Raw genomic sequence first — 14,707 nt, 5'->3', positions numbered from 1 at the left:
TCTGTGTCTTGGTAAAAGAATAACCTTTCACCTGTTGCCCTTCGAACCCTAGGAGTGGCAGAGGTGATTGTCCTGGTTGGCGGGCGTCAGATGGTTGGAATGAATCAGAGGTCGCTGACCGCTGTCACGTGCCTGAATCCACAGAACAGCAAGTGGTACCCACTCGCAAGCCTGCCCTTCTACGACAGGGAATTCTTTAGTGTGGTCAGCGCTGGAGACAACATTTACCTATCAGGTCAGAAGCACGTTGATGACAGACTACAAATATTTGTTTTGTTTAATAAAAACTGTGAATTTTGCAACACCACACTCGTTACTTAGTGAGTGACATTAAAGTAAAGCTGGTTTTTATGTTCCCTCATACTTTTATTCTTGTGATAATGTACAAAACGAATTTTGTGAGGACTAAATTTGCAAAACGTACTCGGTTGACTTGTTGGACTTCTGAGATGGATGCCTGTGTCAGGTGTACCCTCAATGTCTGTCGCTGGTGGTCCATCTCGTGCTCATTGCTCAATTTGTTCTGGTGGACTGAACCCCAGCACTTACTTTAGGATACCGCACTTATCATAGCTTACCATATGGTGGCAATCTGTTTTTTTTTTTTTTTTTTTTGAGCTGCACGAATGTTTGAAAATGTAATCTCCTTATTATTTCCCTTGTGTTCGGAATGTTGCTAGCTCATGGTTTTAGGGTGGTTTCCATTCGACACATTCCCATTACAGCAAAGTGTACATCTGCATCAGAGCGTCCAAACGTCTTTGCTTTACTAGTTCTTGTTTATTATATATATATCTTAGATTATTTTAATTAGATCTGTCCTGTCTTGGGGATACATATCCTTCCCTACAGGATTTTTCTTATTGCGTTGAAAGACTCGTACCATTGATGGGTCTGCCCTCTCAGGACGGGCCTAAATCTGCTCCGCTCGGTGAGAAACCACTGCACTGTAGTTACTATAAAGTAAATTAGAATGAACTTCCGAAGGATATATACACAACACTTCAGCGGGATGTGGAACGGGATTATACCCACCTATGATGCACTGAGAACCAGTCAGTCAATATTTCTTTATTTGATTATTAATTAATAATCATAAAAGTACAAGCTAAAAACCTTTGACAATACAGCTTTCAACCAGCCATTGAGGAGATGGCAATAAAGGGATTATTTAAAGAAACTACATTTCTGCAATCTGCATGTTGGAATTAGGCAAAACAGCAAGTGATACAAATAAGCTGCAGATACCATAGACATAAAAAAAATTGTTTTTTTAAATCTTAAAATGAACATTTGAAACAAATGATTTCAATAAGTCAAGACTCAGCACATATTTAACCCTCAAACGTAAAGGATATAACGTGTCACCTTATATCACCGTATAGCAAGGGAAATCAGAAACACTCTCTTCTTCTGAGGTCTAAGGTGTCATTGTTTTCTGGTGTTTATGAGCCCCTGTCGCAGTGGTGTTACTGTTCATGTATTATCACATAGTACATGCCATTCTGCAATCCTTGTATAACAACCAGTCTCTAATTCCTTTATAATAGGCGACTTAGTTGTGACGCATCCAGTTACCCATTATTAAGAAATTATGTCAGAACCCAACTGTAATAACTTATCACAGTTGAGTTCTGACGCTGCAATGCCTGCTGCTGGATGCAGCTGCTGGGGGGAAGGAGGTCGGGTCACAAAACATAATTTAAACAGCTGTTTAAACAATGAAAAAAAACATTGCTTTTCTGTTTTCTGCTCGATTTTCCAGCTATACACGGTATAGCATAAAGTAGATATTTATGGCAATATGTTTATTTTGTGCACTCTTCGGGTAATTATAAAAAAGATAGAATCTTTCTGAATGTTTCCACTACAAATTTATTTTTTAAACCTAGTTCATTTAGAACTGCTTCTAATGTCTTTTTGCATCAGATAGCGAAAAGTTTTTTGATGTATTTTAATTTTGCACTAGAAATTCTATTTGTATTCTTCATGTTTTCTCTTTAAAATGAAATAGCTATGCACCAATGATTTAAGTGGTTTGTGGGAAATGTTATGGTGTGACAATATATTATAAGGGATAAAGTGCCCCCTGCCGTCTATAATAAGTCACCTTGGAGTTTCACAAACATATAATTGAATTCTACCTTTAGCCTTGTTCCTCTGTAAGGTCATGAAACTCCTTGTTGACTTGCAATATCCTTATCGTATATGGCAGGGAGTACTTTATCCCATATATTTAGTTGATGGTTATTAGCACAGAAGTCTTCAAGGAAAGCCCCATGTGCATGTGCCATTATTTGAAGAACTTATTGGGGCTGTAGTCCAACCTCAGAATGTACAAAGTGCATATGGGTGTCTGCAATGTACACTTATATGAAAGGAAAATTATTTGTTTAGGTGAAAGGATGATGCAAGAGAGATGTCACTGAAGTAAGAAGCCAGTGACTGTGTGGTCGTTACTCCCCCCTATATGAGGGATAACACCATAGGCATCAACCAGAGACAAGCATTTGGTTGGGCGAGAGTACTGCTCAGTTACTTAAAAAGTGAGTTCTAGGTTGTAATGCTAGTGCCAATGGGAAGATGGCTACCTGGAGGTTATGGGGCTGAAGTAGATGCAGTGATGGCTGCCTCGAAACGGGTGGTGGGCGTAAAAAAAGAAGTAAATAAACTTACCTGTGAACTCCGCCTCCGCCTCTCCTCCATCCTCTTCTCTCGGCACTGGTAGCATGGAACGGAAGCACCCAGGCTCCCAGCCAGTCATGACGCTGCTGTCACCATGCAGCAGCATCATGATTGGTCTGAGCGCTGTGGTTTGGCACTCAGACAGGGGCTGGGAGGCTGTGCATGTTCTCCACTCAGACTATTCATTAAAGACCGGGGGAGAACATTAAAAGTGCGCGTGACTGTTAGGCCAGCCCAAGTGGGCCGTCCAAACCTTCATGCGCACTCAGAGAGTGCAAACCCCTCCTCCCTCTGCTCTGGGCAGCCCAGCCCTGATAATCTCCCCCGCCCTAACAATCTCCCCCGCCCTAACCTGGCTCCAAATCCGCACAGAAAAATGAAATGATGATAACATCTTATCATTTTATTTTTATTTTTTTGCATTGCTTTAAGAGCAGTGGGGCGACACTTCCCTGCCTTAGCGGAGGAGCCGCCACTGATTACAGTTGGCCAGAGTTCTCAGAAGAAACACTGCCCTTACCTTTGAAAGGTGTTACTCTGCACCCGCCCCTGCAGAGCAGTCTTTTGACTGACAGTAGCTCTGTGCCATGAAAGCTCTTCTGCCCTGAAATTGATGGCTGGCAGTAAGAGCCTTCCTAATACCTCATCATGCCAGGGTCCGTACGCCATTGGAAAGCATAGCATGTGCAATTACCTACCTCATCGTTGCGAGGAGAAGTGCGTAGTGTAGGAGAGAGGGCAATCAGAATGGAGAGAGCAGCCAAGCACCGACGGCGCTACCATTCAATGGGGTGAATGCGGGCACACACCACCTGGCCCTCTGCTTTAAATAAAGTTCCAATGTCATGAAATACCTGCTGGTGTCGGACACTGGCAGAGAGGCTTCTATTTCCAATGAGGACACGCGCAATAAGGAAAATTATTAATTGGCAGGTGTTTTCCTTTTGTAGAGTTGACAGGTTAATGATTTTTATGTATAAACAAATCATTACGAAAACTGTTGTTATGCATGTGGGGTTTAATTAAATGAGGAAAATGTATCTTAAAACTTGGAACAAGATACACCTGCTTAATTATTAAGTTCAATACCACCATAAACTTTGACTGGTATCCATAGGAAGTATTTACATGACTGTGCTCAAGCCCCGTAATCAAGCAAGCGCACGTAAAAGATTAAGGTGGCCATCTTGGTTTGGTCGATTTTGCATGTAATATAATTAATGGTGCAGTTTTCTGATGTAACACAGAACAGAATAAAAGAAGTATACCACCATGCTGCTTTCTTTGGCTCACCATCAGCAACAACACAAGAGCTCCCAACTCACTGGAGGGCCAGTGTGCAATGTGCAAGTGGGAATGACCGGTGGAATCCACTGTCTTTCTCACCGCTCCCACTGGAGAGTCTTACAATATTAGAACTGAATGCTGTCACTCACAGTGTGTCACATCAGCCAATCTGTGGATTGAGTGTTCTGACTCATATTCCTTGGCTACATTATGATTTTATGTATTAAGAGCTGTTCTGGAGAGGCGGTACAGGCTGTCTCAAGTCCAGTCCTAAAATTACCTGGCTTTTATTCTGCATATAAAAGAGTGGGCAAACTGAGTGTAATAGCTACAACTAAATAACTTGAGCTATTCCACTCTTACTCTGTTATGAATATAATAAAAATACTTTTGTCTATGCAATAATGGGTTAATTCAGCCGCCAACTCACTCTACAATAAAATAGGACTTTCTATCATGTTAAAAGTTCTTGGGTTGGAATGATTGATTTTAAAGAAATGCTGCATTGTCCATCAACTACCCTCAATTTCTCTAATGGCTTTAAACAAACTAAGCTGTACTGCAACAGCAATCCCTCCACCACAGCAGAAAAATTGGCAATTCTGCATGAGCCCCAAATTCTACGCTAAGCTTGTGGCTGTTTTCTAATATTTGCATTGTACCAGAAAATCAAATTCCATGAGTAAATAGGAAAATAGGCACGGATACATTCTCACTTATATGGTAGGGCAGGACAAGCCGATTACGATTTCTTAATGCATTTGCCCTATATTATTATTTTGAACTAACAAGTAGTATCCCCTTTTGGAAAAATAACTTTGTCCTTTTTCAGTACTTCTAGGAGGTGAAGCTATCGAGTTTGATAGAGACCAGTCAGTTACTGTCACCAGTCAATGGCTGATTTCACCAGCGAGTGACTTGTTGCAAAAAATCAATTTTCAGGGGTATGCAGTGTAAATCTTTTACAACCAAGGTGTATATTATTAGTGTACTTGATGGGATAATAAGATTGCTTGGTGAAAGAAATGCTCTGTTGAGGCAAATGACGTAGAAGGCATGGTTGTGAACTTCAGCTCCTGGACCAGGATTATTATGCAAATTCAGCCTCGAAACGCTAATTCTAGAGAAAAGTTTATTCTGATATATTTAAATTATATGAATATGAGGCTGAGTTGAACATGCAGTTGCTGGAGATAGCTAGCAGTCTAAAAGGCTTGATTCTCCAGTGTACTGAAACAGATTCCAGACTGCCTTAAACCGAATATTAAGCCTGATTTACGAAAGGCTTTCTCCTGGATTAAGGCAATTTTAGAGCTGGCTTAAAACTGCCGCTCTTGTATTGGATGGTTTAAAGGCTATCATTTCTATTTTAAGACAAGCTAATGACTGCTGACCGGACGGCTCCTGGGGCTGAATGCCTCCTGCTGCCGGATGTGGTGATATCATGAATTGAAAATCTAGAAAAGTGTCTAATCCTTCCACCCTTCTGAGGTGGAGAAGTTGAGTACCCTAAATTGGGTAATATTGCATCTGTTATTTTCAGTGCTTAGAAGTGGCAGAAGTGCAGTATTCAGCGTCCTATAAAATCAAGTTATTATTAAGATTGTCTTAAGGCTTAATAAAACCTTAATTCATCAGAACCATGCTTCCAGGCTTCAACACACTTGAGCTAGGGGAAAAACTGACTGTGACAATAGCACAATATTACTTGTATTACTGGTTCTTATGATTTTCTTCGTTGCCTGCAGTGTCAGACCTGCAGCACAACCCCTCTACAATGCTCTGTTGGGTTTGACGTTTTCATTGTGTATGTTCGCCCCGGAAGCTCCAGTAGTGTACTTAGAGGATTGGCAGGTTTCTTTCAGCATCATATAAAAGGTTTCCCCGAAAGCTGACAGGGAGGTGGTAGTTAACCACGCTGTTTTAGCGGTTTGCCCATACACATTGTTTGACGGAAAACCAAGAGTCGACAGCTCGTACCCGCCTCTATAATATCTTTCCGTCAGGCGCATGTCTCTGGCATTTGACTGTCAATGTCTGTGAATATCACTGGTTCCTGGTTCTTTGTTGTTTAACAGAATGTGCGTCTGGTGTATGCAACGCAGGAACCTCAGTGTGCAAGTGTCTGCCGCTGGCTGGAGGGTCACGTGCAGCAGTAATAGTTTACCTGTCAAAAACAGGACAGATCATGCGGCATGCAGACGTCATCCTTAATTCGTTTTCAGTTCAGTGAGCACAATGAAGAGAGTCTCAAACTTTGGCAATCATACTTCAAGTAATTATGTCATATGCTCCAAAAACATGTTTTTAAAAGGAGGCAAAATGAATCACTGGCCCTTGATTAGTAAAAAAAAAAAAAGAAAACAAAAAAAGAACGTCAGTGCCAACGTCTTTAGGACGAGGAAGGACTGCATGTTGTGAGCATTGTAGAGATTTAAGAAGAGTTTTAAGGCTGTTTCATGGCATGTTAAACATTAACTTCTTGAGTGTCGGCCAATGGCCGACCCCCGCACTTCCTCCCCAGTGCGTGTGTCGGCCATGGGCCGACACTAGGAAGGTAAACAAAGGCTCCTCTGGTGCACTGCCCCAGAGGAAGACCTTTATTTCATTTTAACTGCGGGCTTCCCGGCAAGAGCTTTCCAGGATGCCTGAGTGTTTTTTCCCCAACTTTACTGTGATGACAATCCAACATTTGCACCTAAAATGTAAGAGGATGTGCGAGTTCATGGTGGAGATCTCCAACATAAAAGGTGGGAGACACATAGGTGTAACTTTTGTCCTGTTACTCAGTAAATTGTAAACATGTGAAGTATTATTACAGTGGTACTACTTTACATGCTGAAAATGCAGCAAGTGTCTCATTACACGTAATATAATAAAAAATAGCACACCAATATAACAAGTCTTGATACAAATGAAGCCAAATCCATATCCGGAGGGGTGTCCTAGTGCAGTCCTGTAATGCACCGCAAAAGACTAGGTGGGGGACTTAGGTGAAGGCTCACCATTGCTAGTCAACAGACTGACAGGATTAAACATCATTGAAACGTAGTGCATAGAATAGATTTTTGGGCATGTTTTTCCTTGTTTGTTGCCTTGAGCAACGCCCTCAGATTAGCACATAATGCATTGTAGTATTACTACATGTCAACCCTTCCGAAAGATACCTGGGAAATGTATTACTTTTCCCTAATATATACCAGGACTAGAGTTGAGATAAATTCCACCTCTCTACAGCAAACTTTAAAAAATAAATAAACCTTTATTCCTGCAACTCCCATCATTTTAGGAGGTGTAATAGTATTATTTGGCTGGTCCTGTGATTCAATCCTGTCCCAGTATGCCTTTTGCACAAAAGCATTCTGTTTTCATGGAAAATATATTTCATCACTGTGACATTTCTCTGGCATGAAGTTTTATCAACCTGATTTCGGAAGGCTAACTTTCTTCCCTTAGAAAATTCATCATTATGACGGAATTCCTTTTCTAATATGTAATGTTCAGACTTCGTGTGCTAAGTCGCCGAATGACCATTTTAGTGCAGAACTTCATAAAATCATAGTGGATGGCTTGCTTCTGGGCCTGTGGGCAGGTGCAGAACAGGATCATGATTTGACCCCACGAGGCAATGACAGATGAGTATGCCTAGTCATTATAAACTCTTTCTTCAGTCCTGGGGCACACCAGTGTTATCAGATGTTAGTGCAAATAGACCAAAGAAAGCAAAGAAACCCTACAGCACCCAGAATGCATTAGGCTATCACAACTGGGAACAATGTTTGAAATGACCTGGAGGGAGGGCGGTGGTCACCCTAACCACACTCTTTGCCTTACCATTTGCAATCAAGAGAAACATTGCTTATTGCACCATCACAATTTATGCAAAACAGCGACTTGAAATGAGATGCTGTATTTTGTCCATGGTTTTCATAGCTTTTTTTGTAATCACAATTAAGCTCCATTTAATCTTCATTTCTAATAGTGAAATAACTCTTTATGATGTCGTAATGCCTCATTCAGTGGGATTACTGCCCTTTAATGTTGGCTGGGTTTTTAATGCAGCAACCTTGTATTCATTATGCAGAACTTTGGTAATAGCAGGAAACGCATTAGCTTGCTGGGCCCGCACACCATCAATCCTGCCTTTGTGGGCTCCCCATGACGGAGATTACATGCATTGTGTTTTCCTGAAAGTCATGGTCAGGAATTGACATCAAATTCGTAGTGATAAATGTATTTTGTGCTGTTCCTAATTTGTGTTTGTTGTTTGCTCCTGATTCTGGAATGAAATATTACCATTAGATGACAAGCTATTGTAGCAGAATGAAGCTGCATACTCTTAGGCGGTGGAAATACATAATTTGTCTTGTCCTATCAGTATGCGGCTGCCTGACAGCGCTCTTTCTGCAGGCTGCATCTCTGGGGAGGAGTCGCTTGCTACTGCCTAAGATGTGCACCATTATCGCCAGCCAGAAACAGGCCCCTGAACTGGAGAGCGTTGGAAAGGCGATGAACATTGATGACAAAGAACAAGATGCAGGGTTGGAACACTGCGGGTGTTGCTCACACACATTGCAAAGACTTTCCGCGTTTGTTTCCCCTACTAACTTCCTTCCCACACTCACTCACGCTCGTAAACTGTCACTCAAATAAAGTAGCTGCATGCAACTTTATTAAGTCTGGGAAAGCGCCACTGGTGTCCATATTTTTAAGGGGTGCAGGGAAACTGATTCTAAAAATGTAATCGTAGTTTCCATGCGGAAATAAAGTTGTCTGAATTCATCTCCCCTCACGCCTTCAGATAGTTTACCCTGTGGGCATCCCCTAGAAACAGGTTAGTGAGCAACAGACTTATGTCTAGATATCTACATAATTCGACCCAAATGCATAATGTACGTGTGTTAGTGTATCCCTTGGGAATGTATAACATTTTCTATAAATCTATTTTAAACCACGATACTGCTTTTCCTTTCAGTCAGTGTGACTATAAATCGCCCATTTTGAGTGCGAGTTTGGGTTATCTGGAAGGGCAGCAGCACAAGTGTTCTGATAGGTTTCTGGAAGTCTTTAGCAATTCTTTACATTCTTGCGCAAATCCCAGTTTGGTCCCACATTTTTTTTATTTCCTCCTAAATCAGGATTGGAACTGGTGTGGGAGTACCACAGCCTATATGTTTTTGTCGGAATGATTTTTCAGCAATTAACTCCTGGTGCAAGGTGTTCACACAAACAACCACATCTGAGTCTGTGCACTTTGGAACAGGGAAAAACACACAGTATAACAGCATCTACCCCCATTCCGCGGTCAGCAGTGCAAATGATGATGCAATTGCAAATCTGACCACTACTGCACCCCAAGGTGTCATTATTCGGCAGGTTGGCATTTAACACCCAGGATAATACTGTAGCCGTAATGGTCAGAGCAGCTGAACAGATGTTGCTCTTTCTCTCACAATCAATACCACTAACAGCAGTGCATTTACACCTATTGACTCATTTTCACTACTTCTGCCTTTCTTGGAAGCTCTAATGAGAGTTTTAGACCATCCCATTGTCACGCGTATTCCACCAATATCTTGGGGAATGGAAGCCAGGGTACCCTACAGCCATTGTTCTCTAAGGCTTTGTGTATTTGCTAGATTTTGCATTTGGGAAAGACATGGAATCATCTGCTTCCTATAAATGAAATGTGTTGTCCTATTATCTGATTTTATTGGAAGGACATTCCACGGATGAAGACAGTATGTGATTTCCCTTATTTTAATTCTTCTTCGCTGTTCTCCTTGGCTTTCAGGTGGCATGGAGTCGGGCATCACACTGGCAGATGTCTGGTGCTATATGTCCTTACTGGATAATTGGAATCTTGTTTCCCGCATGAATGTTGCCAGGTGCCGGCACAACAGCCTGGTGTATGATGGCAAAATTTATACCATTGGAGGCCTTGGTGCAGCAGGCAACATCGACCATGTTGAAAGGTAAAGACCCAAACATTATTTGTTTACTTAATTATTAAATTGATGATATCTGCGCTGGCTTGTAATTAGGAGCCCTTTCGTAGCATGCTACTAAGGTGTCAGAAGTTTTATTTTCTTGCTTATTCTTTCCCACCTTGTGGATGTTATGATAGTTCAAATTGAGAAGGACCGCAATATTTTATAGACACTCTAATAAGTAACACAGACTCCCTCTCTTACTCTTTCATTTTTTGATAGTCTCTGTCACACTCTGTTCATGTTGTTTAATTTAACATCTGACAAATCATTCACTGGCAAACTCCCCAAGTACGAATATTAGATTTTAATTTTTGCTGTTAGAAATTGTCTATTCGGCAGAGGTATGCACCCTCTAAGTAGGGACCACAATACTAGTCAGGGTAAGTCGCAACCCAACCTAAATTATCCTGTATTCACCCTCTGGTAGCTTGGCACAGAGCAGGCAGGCTTAACTTAGAAGGCAATTTGTAAAGTATTTGTGCAATGACTTTTACAGTAGGGCAGTGAAAACTCCACAAAAGGACTCCACAGCAGTCAAGAAAAATAGAGAATATTTATCGGAGTAAAATAAGACCAAAACAAAAAAGGATTTAATGTGTGGAAGTTGAGATATTGAATTTTGAAAAAATAAATGCAGTAGTGCTCTTAGAAGCAAGTAGCACTAAAAAGCTTACATTAGGTCACGCTGGACTGCGGCATAGTCAAAGTTCGGGCTAACCGAGATGGAGCGCCGGACGTCTACAGGCCCCACGCAGGTCTCAGTGAAAAAAGTACCTTTCCTGATCGCAAGCAATGAGATACATCAACTTTCTCCATGCTGTGAATGCGATGTGTCAGTTACGAAGATGGGTGATGAAGTTGAGAGATGTTGAGCGGTGTGCCTGGTTCTGCCATGCTGTCGAGGGGATGCGTCTATCTCACCAAGCTGCAGCAGCGGTGATACTCTGTTTGATGCGTCGCTATCTGGGGGCATAGCACTGGTTTTGAAGTGATGCGCCGATTTTAACCCTTCAATCACGTCGATACACCAGTTCGGCTACACGCAGACAAGAGATGCATCAAAATCCATATTGCAAGTATCTGAGCCATTTCCAGTAAGCCAGGCACAGGAGCAGGGGTAGAGACTTTGATATTCCTGAGTCTTAACAGGAAGCTGGAAAAACATGCCCTTGGGAGAAGGCAGAGTCCAGCTCTACTTCAGAGTCAGAGAGCAGTAGACAGTAGGGTCACAAACAGAACAGCAAACCTTCCAGATCAGCAGCCCAGCTGAGTCCATTGAGCAGCGAAGCTGCTCTTCTGACGGAGGTTCAGGTATAGGTCTAGAAGTGTTTGATTTGTGTGGGTCTGGGACCCATTACATATACCCAAAAGAGCTTTTGAAGTAGGGTTGACATCAAAGGTTGACCTCTCAAGTGCACACAATCCCTTTCTGCTCAATACAATCTGCCAGGCTAAGCCTGGGGGGTAAGTCAGTGCTTTGTATTTGTAGACAGGGCACAACCTATTGAAATGTAAGTGTCTGCCCCTCCCATTTCCCCCTTCTCAGGAAGACCCATCAGAATGCAGATGAGCCCCATCTTCCTGTGTTTTTGGCTGTGTAGAGGGAATGCACAAAGTGTAGCTTTCACCCAACTCCTAAGTGTATTGGAGATAGGCTGTAAGGCACAAAAGAGCTAAGAGCAGAGAAATGTCAATTTTCTAAAAGGGACATTTCTAAAACAGTAATGTTAAATCCCAATTCACCAGTAAAGAGAATTTCTCAAGACCATTCCAAACATATGAAACATGAAAAATCTCCTCCTCTCTGATCAGGAATTACAGCTTATGAGTGTATTAAGGAATCCTTTCTGCTAGCCTATGAGAGGAGTACGCCTCACAGTAGTGAGAAATTAAAAAGACTGTTTGTCACTACCAGGTCATGTAAAACATAAACGTACATTTCCTACCTTTTACGTCCATAGCACCCTGTCCTTTGGGTTCCCAAGGGCCTTCCTCAGGGGTGATTTATATGTACTGAAAGGGGAGTTTAAGGTTTGGCAATTATTTTTTATTGTCAACTCAAAAGTGGCAGTTTTATCTGCACACAGGCCCTGCATTGGCAGGCCTGTGACAGGTTTGAAAGGCTACTTGTGAGGATGGCACAGTCAGTGCAGCAGGCCCACTGGCAGCATTTAATTTACAGGCGCTGGGTATATTGTATACCACTTTACAAGGGCCTTACAGGTAAATTAAATATAACAAACAGTTGTAACTCAATCATGATGTTTAAGGGAGAGAGCACATGCACTTTAGCACTGGTTAGTATTGGTAAAGTGCTCAGTGTCCTAAAACCAGCAAAAACAAGGTCAGAAACGTGAAGGGAAGCAGGCAAAAAGTTGGTCTAACAGTTGCAAAGGCTGAACAGTTTTAGCATTTTAAGAACTGAATTAAACGTTGATTTCTAAAACTAGTGATTGTTAAATATCATATAACTTTGATTAGTTTAACAATTCGTTTTCATTATTTTTTCATAGACAGTGCAAGGTGTCCCCCAGGAAATGCACTGAGGCATATTCTTTCTATGTCCCTCTATGAAATATAAATGGATTTAAGAATAACATTTAAAGTAACCTATCAGAAGAGAGTATGATTTATTTCTGGGGTAAAAATTGAAGAGTGAAGTTTTCAGAAGAAAGTGATCCAAAGCGGGATATGGATGTGCAGGAATTACCACAATACTGATTTGATAGAGTGCAGTTCTATAGTTACTTAGTCTGCACTTTTCCAGAGGTTTTAGGGTTTCTAAAACTGTGACATATTTGCTAAAGATGCGAAAACAGATCAATGTTGAATGGGAATGCAGTAGCTGCACTGTTGCCTTGGGTGAAATCATGTTTACATTTAATGTATTCCCACTACACTAGCATGTTCATGTAAATTATATCAGATTACAGTAATACACATCAAATGTTAATAATTAGTATAGTGTCACTCAAGTAAATACGTTTGTAGCTGTTATTGCAGAGGCTGATGCCATTGTCATTAGAAGGATAAAAAGTGCCATAGTGTTAACGCTGGTGTTAATTAAGTGATGATTGAATTGTTTATAATATTATGGAATTCTTTCAATTAAACACCTACGTTAAAACTCAAAAATTAAGTGAATTACTCCAGATGACATTACTAGTTAAGATAGATCTTCAACTTCTTGAAAAATTCACTGAAGATCGAAAGGAAGCCAAGAATCATGTCACTGTAGTGAGTACAAAAGACAGGAATAGTCCATGTGAAAAGGACATTCTAGTCCATTGCCTGTCCTCGTCTACCCACAGAAGACCAGTGGAGTGAGGCTTCTTGTTATTGTTGCTCAGCTGATCTATGGGCCTGAGCCATATCAGAGATTGCATGAGGAGTGTAAGGTGCAACTGCTGCCATTATTCACTGGCTCCTTGGAGAACAATGCAATTAGTTTATGAATGTGTCAGTTCTACGACCATCTTGGTCTATTGTTGCTCTACAATATCAGTTCTCTCTTGTGAGAGCTAGCATTTGAAAGAAACAATTGAACTTTTTTTTTCAGTAGTAACCAACTGCATTCCATGAAGGTGTATTAGTTGTCCCACTCTCAGCATTCCTATTGCTGGAGCAGGACTATCCATCTGTTAGTATTGCTGGAGCGGGACTATCCATCTGTTAGTATTGCTGGAGCGGGATTTTCCATCCGTTAGTGGTTGGTTAATACCCTCTGCCTTAATGTTGTAATGTTTCTCTTTTGTCTCCCGCTTGAACTTTGAATTTTTTACACAACAGATGGATTGCTCTAGTTCTACCCAACTTGCAGGATCCCGTCTAGAATCTGATCCTTTAACTTTTAGAAACCAGCATATAACAATCATTATGAGAATGGGCTGCAGGTTGTGAAGCTATAACCTTCTTTGAAGGTCAGCGATGTACATCTCCGTTAAGGCCCAAGTTTATTCATTTTGACCCCTAGGCATCAATGTTGTCCTCACTGCTAGGGCTTACCTCCCCATACTCCTTCCTGACCCGAACCCAAAGAGGTAAAGGAGGTGCCGCTGGGGAGCGCAACATTCTGCAAAGTAGCATCCGTTACCTCGGTAAATGCTTCTGACTGCTGGGGCTTACCTGACCATAATACCCCCTGCCTGCACAACAGAAAGGATAAGGAGGGGCCTTGGGGAGCCTTGTATAGTGCAAGGTAGCTTTCTGCACCTGCAGATCACTCTTGGTTTGACTGCTGGGACTTACCTGACCATAATCCCCCTGTCTGCATACCAGAGAGGACAAGAAGAGGCTGTGGAGGAGTACTAAATAGTGCAAGGCAGCTTCCTGTGCCGCGGGACACTCTTTTTCTGCTTGTTGTGACTTAGCTGACCATAATTCTCCCTGTCCGCACACCAGAGAGGAGATGGAGGGCTGCAGCGTGGGAAGCGTACAGGATGCAAATGCAAAGAGTGGGACTGTCTGTGCCTGTCAAAGACAAAAAGATATTGGGCTGGGCCACCCCTCTTGGCCTCCCTTTTTCCTAGTCTTTCTCTTTTCTTTACATCCAGGCCACCCTTTCTTGATCTCACTGCAGATTCTTACGGCACCCTATCTGTATATGGGCAAAAGGAAATCAGCTATGCCTTTTGCAGGTATGGACTATTCGGCTTCTGCCTCCATTGTTAACTTTTTAAGAAATGCTATGGGTGCAATTAAAAGGAAATTTCAAGTGTGGAGGGGGAAATTTCAAGTGTGGA

At 41.7% G+C, this 14,707-nt stretch overlaps 1 protein-coding gene across 2 annotated transcripts in view; it reads left to right on the top strand.

Annotated features, from left to right (window-relative positions):
* Window positions 1-14,707, top strand: part of KLHL29 (kelch like family member 29) — a 1,101,789-nt gene that overhangs the window by 1,048,674 nt on the left and 38,408 nt on the right. For both annotated transcript variants that reach the window (XM_085610611.1, XM_085610612.1), the window contains exons 11-12: window positions 53-235; window positions 9,767-9,947. In XM_085610611.1, coding sequence (XP_085466737.1) covers window positions 53-235; window positions 9,767-9,947 — 364 coding nt within the window. The remainder of the gene's footprint in view (window positions 1-52; window positions 236-9,766; window positions 9,948-14,707) is intronic.

Source organism: Triturus cristatus, chromosome 6 (assembly GCF_964204655.1).
Source record: "Triturus cristatus chromosome 6, aTriCri1.1, whole genome shotgun sequence".
NCBI classification, from domain to species: domain Eukaryota; kingdom Metazoa; phylum Chordata; class Amphibia; order Caudata; family Salamandridae; genus Triturus; species Triturus cristatus.
The sequence above is the reverse complement of the archived record's forward strand: the minus strand, read 5'-3'. Positions and strand labels throughout refer to the sequence as shown.